Below are 18,407 nucleotides of genomic sequence, written 5' to 3' on the forward strand. Positions count from 1 at the left end.
CGCGCGCGGCATAAATTATCGTTTTTGCCGTTTAGCTTTATCGACACGACAGCACACATGATTAAGAAAAAAAACAACTAGGCCTGCAAATGGGGTGGGTGTAAATGGGTATTTTAGGTGGGTTTAAGAAATGGTTTTGTTTTGGTGGGTTGTGATGGGTTTTAATTATTAACGGGTTGGGTTGGGTGGGTTTATTTTATATTGCGGGTCAAAATGATGGATACCCATGGGTATAGATGGATTTGTATAGGTATGGGTTTCCATGGGTATTCACCAATCAGACTACCACCTTAATCAGTACATTTTATTTCAGGTTTAGAGAAGTCTTTGATTTCTTTAGTCACACACAGCACACTATACTATATCATTTTATTTAAAAATATGACAAACTATAAAGTTGCATAACTTTTTGATATCTACAAATTCTATTTTAATAGTTTCTACGTCCGAGACCGTTTACAAAATTTGAATTTTAAATTTGAAAACTTCACACGAATTTTTCAATGATAAGACGATTTCAAATAAAAAAGTTGACAATTACAAAGTTTCATAACATTTCAAGACCTACAACTTTTATTTTGGTGGTTTTTCCATCCGAGGTAGTTTAAAAAATTTAAAATTCAAAATTCAAACATAGTTTTGCATGGCAAGATGATTTCAAACCAAAACATTGTCAACTACAAAGTTTCATAACTCTTCAATACCTACAACTTTCATGTTGGTGGTTTTTTCTTTGGAGGTTGTTTTCAAAATTCAAATTTTAAATTTTTTAAATTCAGGCATAATTTTCGTTGACAATATGACTTCAAATGAAAAAGTTGTCAACTACAAACTTCTATAACTTTTCAAGATCTACAAAGTTTATTTTTGTTGTTTGACCATTTGTTCATCTCACATGATAGTTCTAACAATATGCACAAATTCTATACATATCTCTCGTAGTTCCATAAACTATGAGAGATATAGGTTTTATGAACAAATTTATTTTTAGTTTATCATATGAAGAAATGTTCAAAATATAAAATGTACATTATGATGAGTTATACAAATTTGTAGTTGAAAACTTTTTCATTTGAATTAATTTACTGCTTTAAAATGTGATTTTTGAAATGTGTATGCAGTTGGCTTGATGTGAGACAATAAGCTAAACCCACGTGTTTTCCATGGGTTTCCACCCAATTACGGGTTGGTTTGGGATCAATAATGTTATTGGATGGGTTGGGTTTAACTTCCCTCTAGTATTTTTGGTTGGATGTGGGATGGATATCAAAGTAATTAGATTTGGGTATGGGTGGGAGTGGATTGGATTTTTTGCCATTAGCAGGCCTAAAAACAACTAATGTCATTGCTGTGTTGTGGCCCAGCAGCTGTCCTAGACCTTTCAAATCAAAACGACTGCTGCGGAAACCTGGATTTTTCTTGTGTGGCTCTCATAGTATATGTTCTAGCTCGCATCGTACGGTGTCCTCCTATATATAATTTCTCTCTGAGTACTTGTATCTCTCTGACTCTCTCTCTCTCTCTCTCTCCCTCTGTCTCTCTCTCAGTCTCTCTATCTGAGAAAAAAAAAACAATGTGTTCGTTTCTTAGGTCGAGAAACCACGAGGCTACGATCTGTTTGATGCAGCTTCACTCCTTAATTCTTAGCGGTAGGTTCTGATCCAATTTGGAACTGCTTTTATAGTCGATTCGGTTATAATCATATAATTTGTAGGATTGTATATAAGCGGAAACAAACAAGGATGGTGAGTAACGAGCTTTTTTTTAGGTTCGTTGCTATTGTAGACGGAGAAATAATTTCCATCTCCTTTTCACTAGAATATGTACATATTTTTTTCTTGTTTGAAGGAAGAGTGATTCTCACATAGAAGCCTAGGGATACAAATGGGTACATGATACTCGATGCGAGATGAGTACAAACTCTCATTAGGACACGAGAACGACGGATTTTAGTGTATATGGATAGGTTATTAGGCTATGATCTATACCCATCATGTATGTATGATGGGTACGGAACATATTCTTCGTTGTCCCGTTCTTGCTACCTGCTAACATACGACGTATGCATGCGTGCAGAGTATAGAAGTGCTCCATATAAACTACCAAAACCCTATGCTTAACACAAAGATAATATGTTCTTCTAGCATCTTTCGTTATTGATAAAGTTTGGGGCTTCCATATTTTGAATTTGGTTTTTATCGTTGTTATAAAAATGAGCATGTCCACTGAAATGTTGGTGGTGGTGGGTATGAGTACTCGTTACCCACGTGACCCAGCGGGGTATCAATATGGGTAATGAGATTAATTTTTTGTCTCTGACAAACACAGATATAACCTTATGGCTCTATTTGGCACAACTTATTTTTAGTTTCTCCACATACTTTAAGTAGAAGTTGTGCCAAACAAGACGCTTATGCAACATCTTATCTATTAAACTGATTCTCATAATAAACTAAAACAGTCAACAAGCAGTAAGTTGTTCTTCCAACAAGCACCAACTGTCCCAGACAGGGCCTTTGTCCCCTGCCAAGGATCTTACCCGTTGTCATCACTATAGAAAACCACTCCAATAAACGGCCAGACGACCCCTTAAATTACAGAAACATTATAAGAACATATGTTTTTGTTACCTACCCATGTGTGCCAACCCCCAAATGATACCTAGCTACACATTGGCTACTTTGACCAAAACTGACCTTCATTTTTCGTTGGGTGTCAATTTTAATTAGCCACTTTACTAGCCATATCTATTCAGGACCACTTCAATAGCCACAAATAGGCCAAAAACCATAAACCCCAATTTTATGAGCAAGATTCAGGTGCCATTTTTTGGTTTGGTTACTGCATGGCACGCTTGAACTGTGCAACGGGTGCATCTGATCATGGTTTGTTGGGAAGAAAAGAAAAAAAAAGTTGTAGAACCAGGATAAAGTAGTTGCCAGATGCCAGTTGGAATCCGGAATGAAACCTGGGAGCAGAGCTAGCCCTCGGCACAAGGAATGGCTGCCCTTGACCGCCCGGCAAGACCCTGCATAATGAATAGAATAGCTTCTGTTGGCAGCAACATCCCGAGGAAGATCGGAACCTTGGCTGATGCGTGTACTTGCCTGCGATCCCAGTATTCTAGCTCGTGCTAATACGGGACCTCTGGTTAGATCTAACTTAGTCACCTACCTTAATGTATGGTTGTCTATATGTTTCGTTGGATCAGATTGACCTAATGCAAATATAGATTGATTGGATGATCGCGCGGCCATGTGCAGGCTGGCGCTGGCCTGACCAGATACAATAATTTTGAACGTATAGGTGGATACAGGTTAATAGTATTAAAATGATTTATTTTACATCACACATATAAGCAACCAAATATTATATTAAATAAAGTCAACGCATGCAGTGATCCACAGGATGTAACTAATCAGGTGGATAGTGTCCTATGCTAGAAAGGAGAGAAGACTATTTCTGGACGTATAAACTCGCTAAGACTGGACACAGAAAAACCGAGACCTGATTTTAATTGGTTTTACTGTTATATTTCTTGATTAATGAGCCAATGAATAAATTGATTTCGATTTTGTGTTCCGAATATTTTTTAGAACAAAACTAGATCTCACTTGCTATATAAAATATTTTATAAATTTTCGGCTTCTTTCTGACTCAGGCAAAGGTTCTTCACACCACCAGGACGATCTCAGAAATAAAACCAAACAATAGAGTCTGACCCTGTTGTTTGATAAATATTAGTATCTTCCTCTACTAATTTGATTATAATCAAAATAGACCTTGTCTGAAAAGTGCTATAGAAGGACAGTCTCTCTTTTTTTTTTGTCATCACAAGAACTCGGAGTCTCCTGTAGATGTCTGTATGAAACATGGGAGCTAATATCATAATTTGGGGTCCAGTTTAGATTATCTGGTGTAAAATTTAGTTGGCTAAAATTATAAACACGAAACATTAAATCACATTAACTTATTATCTCTGTCGTCTTTTTTTTTTTTTTGCGTGGCTGGTTTTTTAGGCCGGTTAAAATTTAGACGACATCTTAGGTCCCTTGCCTAGAGTCTTAAGATTATAGTTATTAGATTATATATAGCCGTGTAAAATATTATTTTGCATGGTAGAATACATTGTTTATAATATAGAGTTTGAAATAGAAAATAAAGGTAATTAGGTTGCAGGAGATAGCCTAAAAGCTAAAATGATGTAAAATTTAGTGACACTAAGCTTTAGATCCAAAAAGAACCTTTCTGGGTGGCGTATAATGATAAGGAACAACAAACCAAGGTGTAATTTTCTATCGCGTTCCTGAGAGACGATTCGGTTTTTTTTTTAGCAGATGCGCCGCGCTGTGCACCCGCATTGTTTATGAGCGCGCACCGGTCTCGTGGGGCGAGTTTACGCAAGGCAAGACACACACCGGCACCACGAACCAAGTCCAAGGCACGCCAGGCAAAAGAACACGCCGAGCACGCACACCCACACGCGAGTCCCTTTCCCTTCCCTTCCAGGCTGCCCGCCCGGCTGCCTGTTGTTATCGTCGTCGTCGTCGCATCCCCCACCCCACTCCGCGTGTCGATCTGCTCCCCCCAAACCACACGGACGCACACACACGGACGCACGCACGAATCAATCAGGCACCACACCACCCCCTTCCCTGCGTCCCGGAGACAGAAAAGTCTCCTCCCATCTCCGCCCTGGCCCCCTCTCAAACATCCCCGCGGCGATGGATCTCCGTCTCGCCCACTAGCCCGCCAGCGCGACCGTGGGTGTGGGTGGGTACGGGGATGGGACTCCTCGGGCGGAGGCCGTGGCTGCTGCTCCTCGCCCTCGCTTCCGCGGCCGTCGCCGTCGCCGTCGCCGTGGAAGCCTCCGAGGGCGACGCTGATCCGCTCTACAGGTACGAGATCCTCCCTCCCTGGCTCCCTCCTCCGCTGCTTGGCCTCGCTCTCGCTCCCGCTCCCACGGGTGGCTGGTGCTTTGTGTCGTCGTAGTCCCATCTGCTCTGAAATGGGGCACTTTGGCTCTGAGGTGGGGGGCGTGGGGCCACTACGATCGTGGCCCTGTGACGCCAGGCGCGATGTTGTAATGAAACCTAGCACTAGCAGACTACGTTCGTCCGATTATGCGCGACCTTCGAAGTTTGCTTAGCTTTTTAGTTGCACGGTACCAAGCAGAGCCTCTCTGGAGCATGGCATTCCAGTGCTGTCAGTTTCGGCCGGTGTCTGGCTAAGCCTCTTTTGTATAGATGTATCCTGCTTGTATTTTCACTCAAAAAAATCTCTTCTCCGTCAATACTCAATACATGCTGGGCAGAGTCCTGCCAGCGGTTTTGGTATATAAAAAAAATGCTAAGGTGTTGTCTGTCTTCGCCTCTTGGCTTTGGCTATATGTCATTGTGGGTGTGAGTCCTGTCCTCATGTCCTGGTTACGTTACATGATTCACAGTTCGGTCCCAATACCAAAAACTGTTTGTTGTAGTCTTATCCTCGATCAAATCTGTTCCAGATCTCCCACGGGGGCAGAAAACAGGTAGCTTCACTGCCATCCCAGTTCTAGTCCGGACTCTTAAATCAAATTCTATACCGCATCATTGAATCCATCAGATAATAGCAATGACAGACTTCAAAAAGAGGACTGGGTCACCATGTCTCCGTACCGATGGTTAAGCCCTTCTTTTGTAGATCTAGTAACAGTGAAGCCCTGTGATGACTCGCTAATTATTGTTCCAGCACATAATAATTTGGTCTAGCTTGATGACCATCAACCGCCACTAACCCATGTTCCCGTTGCTTTACCAGAGCCTGTGTGGAAGGATGCCAAAAAACAGGCTCCCTGAAGGAGGCTTCTATTAAACACTGTATGGTGCCAACCGATGGCCAGCCTGCTGACAAATCGTGGTACGCGCACGAGCCGCTGTACTTGCAATGGAAGGACTGGAACTGCAAGAGCGAATGCAGATACCACTGTATGATGGAAAGGGAGGGCGAAAGAGCAAAGCTTGGCCTTCAGCCTGTTAAGTATCATGGCAAATGGCCTTTGAAACGCGCCTCTGTGTTTCAGGTAGCCCGTTGCCGCTTTGAACTCGAGCTCTCGATTTCTGTGTTTCCCTTTTCACTTCCTTATGTAATAAACTTTAAATGCCTCTGCGCTTTCATTCTCAGGAGCCTTTATCTGCAGCTCTCTCCGCTCTTACTCTCGTTGTGCAATTTAATGGGTGGCTATCGTTCTTCCTCTTGCTTTATTATAAGCTTCCTCTACGGCCAGAAACTCACAAGACATACTACGAATACACTGGCCTGTGGCACATCTATGGGCTCCTTGCCATGAATTCATGGTTCTGGAGTGCCATATATCACAGTTGGTAGGCTCTGTCACAATGGATACATCTTTTCAGAAGAATTGTCTGTTGCTAACCCATTGACCAAGATCCGGTATCTATTGCAGTGACACAATTTGGACAGAAAAGCTATATTTTTCATCAGCTGCTGCCTTTCTGGGGTACTCTCTCATTTTGGCGATACTGCGGACTTCAAGTTTAAGAGACGAAGCTTCTAGAGTCATGGTTGCCGCTCCTATTCTGGCATTTGTGACAACCCACATTCTGTACCTCAACTTCTATGAGCTTGACAAAGGTAATCTTGAGCATGAACACTGACAAATGTACTACTGATATTATGAAAATAGCCGTATTGTTTCTGTGCACAATTTTTTTTCCAGCTCCAAGTACTGTAGCTCAGGTTATGATATCTACAATTCCATCAGTATGCTAAGTAAATTCAGGGTGTAGATAATAATCTTGGTTGCATATTGAAACTAACGCCTCAGCTGCTGACTTTTGTAAATTCCGCAGGCCTAAACATGAAGGTTTGTACTGTGATAAGCATTGCTCAGTGTCTCCTGTGGGCACTGTGGGCTGTCATGAGTGGGCATCGTTCGCGGCTCAAGATCATATCTGTCGCCGTCGGAGGTGCGGTTGCAGTACTTGTGGAAGCCTACGACATTCCACCGCGATGGGGATACGCAGATGGCCGTGCTATCTGCCTCGCTGTGGCTATCCCCCTGTCGTACCTTTGGTGGAGCTTTGCCAAGGAGGATGCTGAGATGCGAACATCAGCAATCCTAAAGAAGACACGATAACGAGGAAATGCGACATGCCGCCTGTGTGCACCCACCCAGCCATTGTAAAGATAAAAGTTTCACTTGTAATCTTAGGTATGTGAATTATCGTATTATTTTTGTTCGACGATGTTTCTTTCTTGGCTCACTTCAGAAGGCCATATTGTTTAATGGGCCCATTTCTATTCTTTAATTTATACAGCAACTGAACACTTGGTAGGCTCGTGCTCATCAACTGCAATCTCAGAAGATTGTTACCATGCGTTAGTGAATGGCCGCTTATCATAATAATGTCTGTGGGCGCTTTTGTTGGCTATTTCTTGTGAGATCCTGAGCAAATTTGGTGTGCAATTGTTGTATAAAACATGAAGAAAAAGATGAAGTTGAAACGCATCGCACGCTTAGTAGTGTTTGGTTCCGGATTGTGGTAAGAAGTGTTTGGTTCTGGATTGTGGTAGTACACAGTTGTTTTGTTCATGATTTGACGTTATTTGGATTGGTCTCATATAGAAAGACTCTAAAAAAGAGAAAAAATATGTTTAAATGTGGAATCATTCGGCTCCTGGACGGAACTACTCCATCCTAACCGGCTCCCGAACTAATCAACCGCCGCTCTATCCCAACCGTCTCCCGAAACAAACACTACCTTATATCGGAGGGAACCATGGATGCTTCGGGGGAAATAAACATGGAGGATATTTACTTTCAGTAAATAGAGACCAAGGCGGTAATCTATTTGATATTCCTTAATACATCTCAAAACACACCAGATTCAAAATATCCAGCTGAACGACAAAAATGCAGAGAGAATGAGAGAGTACAGACGCCCATAAAAAGGAATGAGCGACTCAGCTCAGACAATTACAAATGCCAAAGCAACGCGAAGCACATTTAGCAGGTCACTGTACCATCTCAAGGTCCTTGAAGTACTCGTGCTCAAGTGCTTGCCTAGCTGTGATTCTTTTGCTTGGCTCATACCTAAGCATTTTCTGTCAGCAGACGGAAACAGGTGAATTCAATACAGAGAGGATATATATGATGCAGCGGTCATGATCATCAACAGAAATCCATTTGACTTACAGAGAGAAGGTCCAAGCCAGCAGGTTCTAGATTTGGGACTATTGTTGCCAGGTCCTGGAGTGAAGGCATGGGATACATATGACAAACACAAATTGTAAGCTATGGATGAGGATACACAATGCACTTGCCACAGGTGCCCAGGCAGCGAAATGCTTATGCTGTTGTCTTACCTGAGCTTGCCACCTGGGGAAAGCAGTCTTGAAGTCAGGCAAACAACTGACTCCAGGCCAACCTTGTTCATTCGGTGTACCTAGCACCCTTCAACAGTGACCATAGATACAAACAGAATCAGATAAACCTAAAATGTGCAAATACAAGATAAGAAATCTAACGCCAGCACAAACATAGAACCTGAATATCTTGAACAGTTCGTCGATCTCAGAATCACCAGGGAATAGTGGCTTTTGGTTCACCATTTCCGCAAAGATACAGCCCACAGACCATACGTCAACTGGTGTGGAATACTGTCTCGCTCCAAGAAGGATTTCTGGAGCTCTGTACCATAATGTCACTACCTGAAAAATACTTCCATAGATATGTATTGAGTTGATATGACTAGAATAGACAACAAAAGGTTATGTTATATGGGTATAAAATCGGTGGGATCCATAATTTTGGCACCCCTCACAATATTTTTTCCCTAATAGGATAATTCAAACTCCCTTTCTCAAGTTAAGCAATAAGCAGCATAGCAAATTTACCTCATGAGTAAATGTACGGACAGGAATTCCAAATGCCCTGGCTAAACCAAAGTCTGCAAGCTTCAGTGCATTATTACGCCGATCTATCAACAAGTTCTGAGGTTTCAAATCTCGGTGAAGAACTCTATGAGAATGGCAGTACGCAACGCCACGGAGTATCTGGTAGAGGTATGACTGGAGAACAAAGAAAACAGTCACATTTCAAAATGCATCCACAGGCACCTCATTCATTTTCTGGTTAATAGATACAATGGAAATGAGGAAAGGCAAATAAATGAATAAATAAATAGGATGAAAACCTTCTAGTCACATTAGTCTTGTTCACTATATAACACACGCCAATCAAATAGGAGTAATTTGATGTACCACATCGAATACAGTGCACAGTGTAATGGGATTAGCGAATCACTAAAATCATGTTACAAAAATAGCGGGCATTGGAGCAGTGGCGCCCACACAAGAATCCCACAGTTCTGGGATGGCCAAGCTACATTGCCAGTCACTTTACAACAAAGAATCAACAATAACAGTGAACACATGTGGCATTCACAGGAGTTACTGTGCAGAAAGAGTTGATTTAAGGTCACTAGGGTAGCGTGTCTGTTTACTTGAGGAGATAAAACCATGTGCCCTGTAAAGCCAACATAACTTTATAAGGAAATATGCAGTGCACGGGATCACAGATAAGCAGGTCCTATCATGTTACTAAGAGAGGCATTAGAGGTTATATAAATGAAAACTCCAATCTCACCTCAACGATGTAAGTTGATGGTATTTGTAAACCTGGAAATATAAACAGCAGGTACGAGCCCCCCCCCCCCCCCCCCCAAAAAAAATGATGGTGCCACAAATTCTAAACCAAATAGGTGCATGAGGCAATATAAGCATCGTTCCTTCTTCCCAAATCGTACATCCTAGTTTACGTTACTACAAAGACAAGCATAGTAAGTATAAAAAGTCAAAACAAGCACTTTTCTCCAAACATATAAAAACACAGTATAAAAAGTCAAAACAAGCACTTTTCTCCAAACATATAAAAACACAGTAACGGTCGACGAGAGAAGACAACAGCCAAATATGTCATATATCGAGCTCAACTGATGATGTGGGACTCATCTCTATGTAAATTCTAGCACATCAGATGGGAACAAAAAGGATTTTACATGCAACAGGAAGACACTAGATGGGCCTCTACTCTACAACATTGAGCTGTTGTTTACTTAGATTAGTTTTCAGTTCCACATTGCAGTTATTCCGTTGCAAGTTCGATTCCGAGAATATCATAACAAAGTTGTGTTAGCACACCAACAAATGCATGAGTCATGGCTCGAGTTTATCTATATGCGGAGCAGGACAGAAGCAAGGCGCAGACTAGCAGTCACAAACTAACATATCATGTGCTTCTTCACCTTAATCAAAGTGGGATTCTTAGCAAACTCCGGGCAAGAGTCCATGAACTTCTTGAGGTCCAGATCCAGGTACTCGAAGACGAGGTATATCCGCTTCTCGCTGTGGACAACATCATGTAACCTGCACTTAGGAGAGTATAAAGCTTGTCAGCGTACCAACACTACAGGGCATCGCAGCATCAAAATTGCGTCTGACTTTTACTTGATTGCATACATACGCACCATCATTTCCATCGAGCAAACGAATCCCATCCTAAAACGACACCTACCCGCTGTTGCATAAAACCAAAGCGGACCTGACGATGTTGCCGTGGTTCATCTCCTTGAGGAGAGAGATCTCGCGGATGGCGGTGGACGGGACGCCCTCGTCCTCCTGCTCGAGGCGGATCTTCTTGAGCGCGATCGTCTCGTTGGTGGCCTTGTCCAGCGCCTTGTACACCACCCCGTACGTGCCCTCCCCGATCTTCTCCACCTTCTCGTACTGCAGCAGCACGCACGCAGGCGGACAGACGAGCACGCTCAATCGGACAGACCGAATCAAAAAACCTCGAGCCCGAATCGGGCCAGATCGCTCGCTTACCTGCTCCATTGCGTCCCTCCTCGGCACCCAATGCGGCGGCGGGTGCGGAACGAACCAGCTGGCGAGGAAGAGAGAGAGAGGGGGGGATTGGGAGGGGATTAGGAGGAGAGGGAGAGGATGTGGGGAAAGGCAGCGGCGGGCGAAGCTGCAGTCGCCATTTGGGATGGACGCGCTCTCCGGCGGGGATCGGTGTCCTCCACTCCTCGCCCCACGCCGCTGCCTCGCTCGCTTCTATTGCTTCCTGCTGCCCTGGGGGGCTTTGGCTTTTCCCTCGCTGCTGCCGAACCCAACCCTCGTTGCTCACTCCATTGACTAGGTGGGATCCGAGTCTACGCGGAAGGTGGACAGCTGTGCTACATAGCTTCACCTTGTGCCAATTTACTGGACCCGCCTCACGTAGTGCTGGACGAAATGCTCGTGGCTGGCTCGTTTGGTTTATGGTCGGTTCAGCTTGGATTGGCTCGTTTGAATTTTTTCACGAGCTGAGCTGATATCCTATCTCGGTTCGTTAACGAGCCAGCTCGCGAGCTAAACGAGCTACCATATTCCAGTAAAACGAAACTATATACATATCATTTACAGAATAATTGATGAACATTATATATGTGAGGTGTATATGGCATATGAATTAAACTAATGATTAATAAACTATGTCTATGTGTGTAATTTGGTGTATGCAAATATAATTATGGGTTAAACTGATGAACATGTATGTGAATTGTGAATTAATGAGTGATGAATTGTGCTAATTTGGTGTTATATTTATGTGGTTTGTGAAACTATAAGTATAATTACTATTTTCTATTGTTAAATTAGTTTGAAATTAACTAAAAATAATTATTATGTACATTTTATTTTTTTCTACTCTAGCTCGCGAGCTAAACGAGCCGAGCCGAGCTGACTCTGTGACTTGTTACCTTAACGAGCCGAGCCGAGCCGAGCTGGCTCGTTATCCACCCATACTCACATGTCTCCTGTCTCGGTGTCATGCCCTGTTGGACTCATGCTCAGCATGCTCTTAGTTACTGCCCTATAGATCCCTAGCGCCTGCGCAGTCGTTATCAAACCACACATACCTTAGTGTTTAAAAATAAACAATAATTATATAAAAAATTAGTACAAAGCGAGCATTTAAACACACGTTCTCTACTCTATAAATTTAGAGCTAACCAACAGACTACACATACTTTAGCGTTTAGAAATAAACAATAATTATATTTAATAAATATCTTAATACCTATTTATATATTATATTTAGTGTCCGTAAATACAGACAACTGGCTAGTATAGAATAGATGATGAGACATCTGGCTAGTATATAATAGATGATGAAATGGATGAGCCGTGACCGTGAGTGACGACTGATGAAGTGACGTGATCGGGGTGATTAGTAAAAAGCTTTATACAGAAAGAGAAAAATACGACTTAGGCGACGACACCGAGGACCGATCGGGCGCACGGAGCGTTGAGCCGCCGCTTTCGATGCATGCCAATGCCATGCCACTCACGAATCACGATGTCGCTCGCCTTGTCCCGATGCCTGCTGCGCGCGCGGGCGGGGCGCCAGGCGACAAGGAACCGGGCCCGGGGAGACGAATAATGCGTCCCGTTTAAACCGGTCGATTTATTGAAATCGCTGGTTTGCGGTTTCAGTTAACTACCATTTTTTTTTCAAATTTCGTTTTAAATTTAAAATTTTTTTTAAAAAATCATTAAAAACGCAGGTAAATCGTATTTGGGCCAGTAAATTGTCATTTTGGACCGGTAAACCATCTTTTTTGCTAGGAAACCGGATTTGATGTCAAGATTGAGTTCCAGACTACGCATTTCGCGGTCAGTTTAAGTATATTGGTCTTGTTTACTGTTATATGGTATATGTGAATATGTTGTATGATATATGTGAAGATGATTTACCGTTAGATGCTATTTTTTAACTCAGTTTAAGTGCTAGTTTAGTTCCAATGCACCTTCAACATTGGACGAATACTCACCTAACAGTGACATTCATCTTCCTAGCACGTTTACATCACTTGTACACAAACAAGGAGAAACAGAGGAAGTGCAAAAATGGGCCGATGAAATAGTTGACGACACCCACCTTGGCAAGCAAAAGATAAGATTTGGCCCATAAGAAAGAAAAGGAAAAAGGGTCAAATTCACCAACCAAATCGAAGAAGGAGAGGACGAAGACAGTGATGATAGCACAAACGACCATAGTCCATGTCATTATGGAGAAGATGACAACCATAGTGATGGGGGAGATAATGCTGGATCATATGGTGCATGGGGAGTCGGATGAGGTACCATATCTCGATCCTTACAACATACCTGAGTATTATCACTATGACTCGAGTTGAATACGTGACTATTGTGAAACAAATCAACATATGTGTCATTAAAGAACTATAAAAGAACTAGTATCTGAGTATTGCGAAGTTCGCTGGTTGTTTGTTGCATGAGAACTGGAGTTCGTGGTTGCATATGTATGATGTATGTCATTTTGTTGAACACATGCTGTGTGAACCGATTATTATTTACTGTACAACATGAATTGAGCAAATTACAAATGAACCATATCACGATCCTTCCAACATGTCTGGGTACTATAATTATGACTCGAGTTGAATATATGAGTATTGTGAAACAAGTCGACCTATGTGTCGTTGGTGAGCTGTAAAAGAACTTGTATTTAAATATTGTGAGGTCTGCTGGTTGTTTGTTGCATGAGAACTGGAGTTTGTGCATATGTATATTGTATGTCATTTTGGTAAACATATGTCGTGTTGATCAATTAATATTTACTGTGCAATATGAATTGAGCAAATTACAAATAAACCTTATAAAAAATTCATTTTTTCTGTAAAAACAGCAAAAAAATGATTCATTTCCATGGGAAATCTACGGTTTAGGGCGGTTCATAAACCGGTACAAATTTAAATTTGGTTTGAATCATATAAACTGGTTGATTTTTATCGATTTTCATTAATTTACCAACGGTAAACCATTGCCGGTGGGTAACGGTTTTTTCACCTAAAACGGTTTTGTAAATTGGTCCCGCCTTGACCTTGCCAATGGGCATGTCCACATGGACGCACGCATGGTAGAGGCACTGCGGCCCCGGCCCCCGCCGTCCCGCGCGAGCACCAACACACGTGGCTTGGGACTATGTGGGGCCTGGGAGGACACCTTGGGCAGAGGTGACAGATCAGGCTGGATTGGAGTGTGGGCTCAATGGCGCAGATGGAGATGGGTCACAAAGACACTAGTTTGGAGCGAATTGTACGAGCAGGTGAGTAGGTTTCGCAGAGGCCCAAATAATTGAGCGATATTTTTGTGGTACGAGTCGTACGAGTGCAGAGGTTTGGATGCGATTGAGTGGATTTCAATCCTGAATAAGTCAAAATCTTTTATAAATTTTTTTTAATCTCATACAATCCACATAGGATAGGAATAACTGAACAAGACCTTAGATATTGCGCTAATTAGAATTCAGACCTCTGGCCCTTGCCTTTATAAAAAGCTTAAGATGTTAGAGCGAAGTGCACAATTAACATTAACCACAGCACATGAGAAAAGCGAGGGGAGGAGCGAGGAAAAAGGTTATTATTACTGTATGTAGTGCTCTATCCTGCATGTATATCCCATCCTCCTCCTGGGATTGCTGTTTTGGAGGACTGAGAATTTCTTCTAGGGTTGCTGATCGAGCTGGCGTCAGTTCTGCTTTGCTCGGGTGTCGGGTCTATAGCAGCAGTCATGCTGTTTCCTCCCCCGCTTCTCTGCTCTCCCGGGGCTTGTCGTCGTCGTCATTCTTGGGCAGCCGGCGCGGGCGTCTCTCCTTGTTCTCCGGCAGGAGCTTGATGACGATGCCCATGGTTATGAGGAGGAGCCCCGTCGCGTGCTGCTCCGTGAGGGGCTTGGTGAATATCAGGTACGACAGCAGCAGCGTCACCGCCTTCCTCGCCGTCGTCACCTGCAAGCAGAGAATAATCCAGCATACAAAGTGGTCAGGCAGGCTACCATGGATCGGTCGTCGAGGTGGAGTGGAGTCCAAACAACAAGGATGGCTAGCTAGCTGACCATGGCTGTGGTTGCTGCACCGAAAAGCGCGATGAGGGAGAGCACGGAGACCTGGCCGACGAACGTGGCCATCGCCTCCAACACCAGCACCGCGTACACGTACAGATGCTGCACGCGTTTCCGATGTCAGCTCATCGATCGGCTTGGTCAATCGTCTGACCCTTTTCAGCAACAAGCTATATATATATATATATATATATATATATATATATATATATATATATATATATATATATATATATATATATATATATATATATATATATATATATATATATATATATATATAAGCATAGTTAACACCTGGGAGCAGGAAGTCCAAGCCGTCACGAGCTCTCCTGTTAACACCATGGGCACCGCTAGGAACGGAAGGCCAACGACAGTGGAGCAGAACAGCATCTCCATCTGGTTTTCACAAAGCAGAGAATGCTTGACTGCCAGTACCAAAGATGAAGCACCACCGGCCAGACCGTCGATGATCGGTATGTACCTGAGTCGTGTCCGGGTTCATCTTGAAGATTGCTTCTTGCAGGTTGCCAAGGAAAGCATCCATGACGAGCGCCCCGGACACCATGGCCACGCCGGCCATGCTGAAGTTGGGCGACGTCTGCGCGTCCGCGAGCGTGAAGAGTATGAGGCCGACGACGAGCATCACGGCCGACACGTACTCTTGGAACGCGTACTTGCGCCTCAGACCAGGGATGAAGGCTCCCATCACCATCACCGGTAGAACCTGAAGGATTAGTATACAGCTTGGTATTTCTGTTCAGATCAGAATGCTTGTTTGCAGTTATATCGATCTCATTAATTATATCGATCTCAGTAAAGAAGAGTCCAAATTGCTTGGCTTAGCTATTCTCGCTGTAGCCAGAGATGTAGTATTCGTACCCCTAAAGTAGAGAGAGACATGACATAGATGGCTAGTTTGGCACCTAACCAAAACATCAAATCTTGATGCCAGGTACACTACTTGTGCTCCCTTTTCATTCATAGCTGTGCTATCTGTGTACAATGTTTCAGTCATTCAGAAGACTGCACTGTAATATCACAAGAACTATATATATATGTTTCCTTTCCATTTCTTCCTTGCAAAAAAAAGGGAACTTTATTTCTTTCTAGCTGCTAAAACAAGACCAAAAAGATCATGTGTAGAAAGAAATGAAGGAAGGAAATTGACCTTGGTTGACTTGAACATGATCTGTGCAGGGTAATTGAGGAAGGCGAGGGATCCCTTGGTGAGGCCATTGGAGCCCATGAGCACCGCCGAGAGGCGCACGTAGGTCCGCCACGGGTTCACCATCTGCTTCACCGTGAACCCCTGCAGCCGTATCAGCGCCAGGTACACGAACCCCTGCACAAACGTGAAGTACCAGCCGTAGCTGCAGTGCCGTGCAGTGCAGCCACACACACGGACACGGCGGGAAACGAACAAACAATTCAGAAACGCCTAGGCCGGCGTAGCTAGCACAGCAAGCAAGCGACCACCACAACCTGTGTACCTGAACTGAAGCCTGTTGTACACGTACTCCTACAAGACAAGAAAGCCTCGTCAAAAAGCTTCGCTTGCGGGAGTTTCAGGAAACCACGCTGACCAAGCAAGCGTATAAAAAAGTCCATGGCGACGGAAAACAAGGACCGAGGGAAGAAAGAAAAATGCAGTTTACAATTGCCCCCCTTTTTCTCTGCGTACGAGCAGCCGTATAGACTAGTTGCATACAGGCAATTAATTTTTTTCCATCGAATTCTCGGTACAAAACCTCTCGTCGTACCAGAGAAATCGACCGCGTTTCTTCGTCAAAACTGTATGCGGAAGGAGAAGGCCGGAGAGGAAGAACGAACATACGCACCTCGCAGATGCCATTGACGAGGTAGCCGAAGAAGAAGCCCGAGGAGCAGATCATGAACTGCTGCCACCTAGGCCTGTTTGTCAGAGACACGCCGAACAGCGACCTCCCCTGCTCCTCCCCTCCTCCGGTCATGGCGGCACTGTCCTCCTCCTCCTCCTCCTCCTCCTCCTCCTCCTCCTCCTCCTCCTCCTCCTCCTCCTCCTGTCTTGGGTCGTCCTTCCCCTGAGAACAAGAATGAAGGATCCAGTCGTCAATGGCCGCCCGCCGACGGGGCGAGGGAGGAGGAGAAGTAATGGTAAGAGGGGACGACCAACTGAGGAAGGGCGGCCGAACAAGGAAGGAATAGATGTGGACGAGTCCTCTCCTGCCTGGGCTCGCAAGTCCGCAGCTGCTACTCGCCAAGATATGATAACCGCCCTTATATATACACAAACACAATAAATAAATAAATAAATAAATAAAATGAAGATACGCCAACTGCATGCAGGCCAAGCCGCCAAGGATTCTATTCCTAGGACTAGAGGAGGCGAGGAGTCGTAGCGTCGTCGTCCTCGCTCAAGTCAGTCATGGAGAGCTGCAGCTGCCGGATTTCTCAGAGATTCACAGCTACTACAGCTGCGTCACCCATCTGGCCATCTTTTGCTCGTCATCCAGATCAGTCAGCGGCGGCCGGCGGCAGGCAGGGCACTTGCCGATGCGCACCACGCGGCGCGCCACGGCGTTGATGCACTCATGCAATGCACATGCACCCAGTGATTCTGCAGGTCGCTAGTCTCGTCTACGGTGCTTGACAGGTGGGCTCACGACTCTGATGGGACCGCTTGTCAGCGGGAACAGGAGGGAAGCGCGTCAGTGTTGGTCTATTTTCAGCAAATGAATGCTCCAGATCGTCTTGCTCAGCAAAGGATGATATCACTTAATCAATGCCTATTTTCGACAGGTGTAAAACCTCAACCCTGGCTATGTTTGGATCCAAACAAGCCCTCACAGTTTGTTGGCCCGCAGATGAACCAAAACACACTACTGAGAAAGAAAGAAAGTAAATTGCTTGGACAGTGTTTCTCATATTCGTGAGTAGTAGTATATATTAGAGGTGTATTTAGACGGTCTCCAACCATTCCCAATACAGTTTAATCTATTTACACTTTCTATTATATTTTAATACATCTAGATATCCTTTAGAACTAATTTAGTAATTCTATTTTTTCAAGTGATTTTCGTTTTCACTATGGAAATTAGTTTATTTCTCTATGAGAAAATAAGAATCAATTAGAAAAATAAAGTTTCCAAACAAGCATGATGTGGCGAGCGAGAAGCTTAGCGGGATCTCGCACGGAGCAGCAGAGAGAGGGACAGGAGATATGTGCTTTTGCGGTGGCACGATACAAACGCCGGTCCTGCAACTCCATCGGTGGCGCCCTCGCCGTCCAGCCTGGTTGCTTGACTCCGCCAGAGCGCTTTCTTCTTCGTCACCGTTGCGAAACATTCACTCGCGCCTTCCGATGGCTTCCATAGGGACATTGCTTCCCATCACATACGGGGAAATCTCTCGTCCCTCTCGTCCCTTCATATGTGGGGAATGTTCATGATGAGCGG

At 43.9% G+C, this 18,407-nt stretch overlaps 3 protein-coding genes across 6 annotated transcripts; 1 reads left to right on the forward strand and 2 right to left on the reverse strand.

The window, feature by feature from the left end:
• Window positions 1-4,404: 4,404 nt before the first annotated feature.
• Window positions 4,405-7,577, forward strand: LOC100273324 (Per1-like family protein). Of its 2 annotated transcripts, XR_002264741.2 has the most exons (6): window positions 4,405-4,898; window positions 5,800-6,061; window positions 6,163-6,362; window positions 6,446-6,633; window positions 6,852-7,213; window positions 7,320-7,577. XR_002264741.2 is itself a non-coding variant. In NM_001147765.1 (5 exons), exons 1-5 carry the CDS (start codon window positions 4,786-4,788, stop codon window positions 7,136-7,138), a joined length of 1,050 nt encoding a protein of 349 aa, NP_001141237.1. In that variant the 5' UTR covers window positions 4,644-4,785; the 3' UTR covers window positions 7,139-7,520. The 2 variants fall into 2 exon arrangements, 1 of the variants encoding a protein (NP_001141237.1); NM_001147765.1 differs by having other exon boundaries at window positions 4,644-4,898; window positions 6,852-7,520.
• A 218-nt stretch (window positions 7,578-7,795) lies between these two features.
• LOC100284730 (uncharacterized) lies at window positions 7,796-11,233 on the reverse strand. 2 transcript variants are annotated; one of them, XM_020543713.2, is made up of 8 exons: window positions 10,888-11,233; window positions 10,577-10,788; window positions 10,308-10,428; window positions 8,899-9,072; window positions 8,549-8,712; window positions 8,368-8,455; window positions 8,198-8,251; window positions 7,796-8,106 (listed from the first exon to the last, which is right to left on the reverse strand). In XM_020543713.2, the coding sequence occupies exons 1-8, from the start codon at window positions 10,894-10,896 to the stop codon at window positions 8,017-8,019; spliced, it is 912 nt and encodes a 303-aa protein (XP_020399302.1). In that variant the 5' UTR covers window positions 10,897-11,233; the 3' UTR covers window positions 7,796-8,016.
• A 3,043-nt stretch (window positions 11,234-14,276) lies between these two features.
• Window positions 14,277-17,203, reverse strand: LOC103639606 (UDP-galactose/UDP-glucose transporter 4). 2 transcript variants are annotated; one of them, XM_035962770.1, is made up of 8 exons: window positions 17,122-17,203; window positions 16,812-17,033; window positions 16,464-16,492; window positions 16,142-16,343; window positions 15,455-15,697; window positions 15,268-15,369; window positions 14,965-15,072; window positions 14,277-14,857 (listed from the first exon to the last, which is right to left on the reverse strand). In XM_035962770.1, exons 2-8 carry the CDS (start codon window positions 16,941-16,943, stop codon window positions 14,639-14,641), a joined length of 1,035 nt encoding a protein of 344 aa, XP_035818663.1. In that variant the 5' UTR covers window positions 16,944-17,033; window positions 17,122-17,203; the 3' UTR covers window positions 14,277-14,638. The 2 variants fall into 2 exon arrangements, with proteins under 2 accessions (XP_035818663.1, XP_008660561.2); XM_008662339.4 differs by having other exon boundaries at window positions 16,812-17,203.
• Between the last annotated feature and the right edge of the window lie 1,204 nt (window positions 17,204-18,407).

Source organism: Zea mays, chromosome 9, assembly GCF_902167145.1.
Source record: "Zea mays cultivar B73 chromosome 9, Zm-B73-REFERENCE-NAM-5.0, whole genome shotgun sequence".
NCBI classification, from domain to species: domain Eukaryota; kingdom Viridiplantae; phylum Streptophyta; class Magnoliopsida; order Poales; family Poaceae; genus Zea; species Zea mays.

Coding starts and splice junctions, on each gene's coding strand:
- LOC100273324 (NM_001147765.1), top strand. CDS start 4,786: ATGGGACTCCTCGGGCGGAGGCCGTGGCTGCTGCTCCTCGCCCTCGCT. Junction 6,062..6,162: donor AACGCGCCTCTGTGTTTCAG/GTAGCCCGTTGC, acceptor TTTCATTCTCAG/GAGCCTTTATCTGCAGCTCT. Junction 6,634..6,851: donor CTTCTATGAGCTTGACAAAG/GTAATCTTGAGC, acceptor TAAATTCCGCAG/GCCTAAACATGAAGGTTTGT.
- LOC103639606 (XM_035962770.1), bottom strand. CDS start 16,943: ATGACCGGAGGAGGGGAGGAGCAGGGGAGGTCGCTGTTCGGCGTGTCT. Junction 16,344..16,463: donor TACAACAGGCTTCAGTTCAG/GTACACAGGTTG, acceptor ACGGCACTGCAG/CTACGGCTGGTACTTCACGT. Junction 15,698..16,141: donor TCATGTTCAAGTCAACCAAG/GTCAATTTCCTT, acceptor CTAATCCTTCAG/GTTCTACCGGTGATGGTGAT.
- LOC100284730 (XM_020543713.2), bottom strand. Junction 10,429..10,576: donor TTGGTTTTATGCAACAGCGG/GTAGGTGTCGTT, acceptor TCCTAAGTGCAG/GTTACATGATGTTGTCCACA. Junction 8,713..8,898: donor TCCGTACATTTACTCATGAG/GTAAATTTGCTA, acceptor AGTATTTTTCAG/GTAGTGACATTATGGTACAG.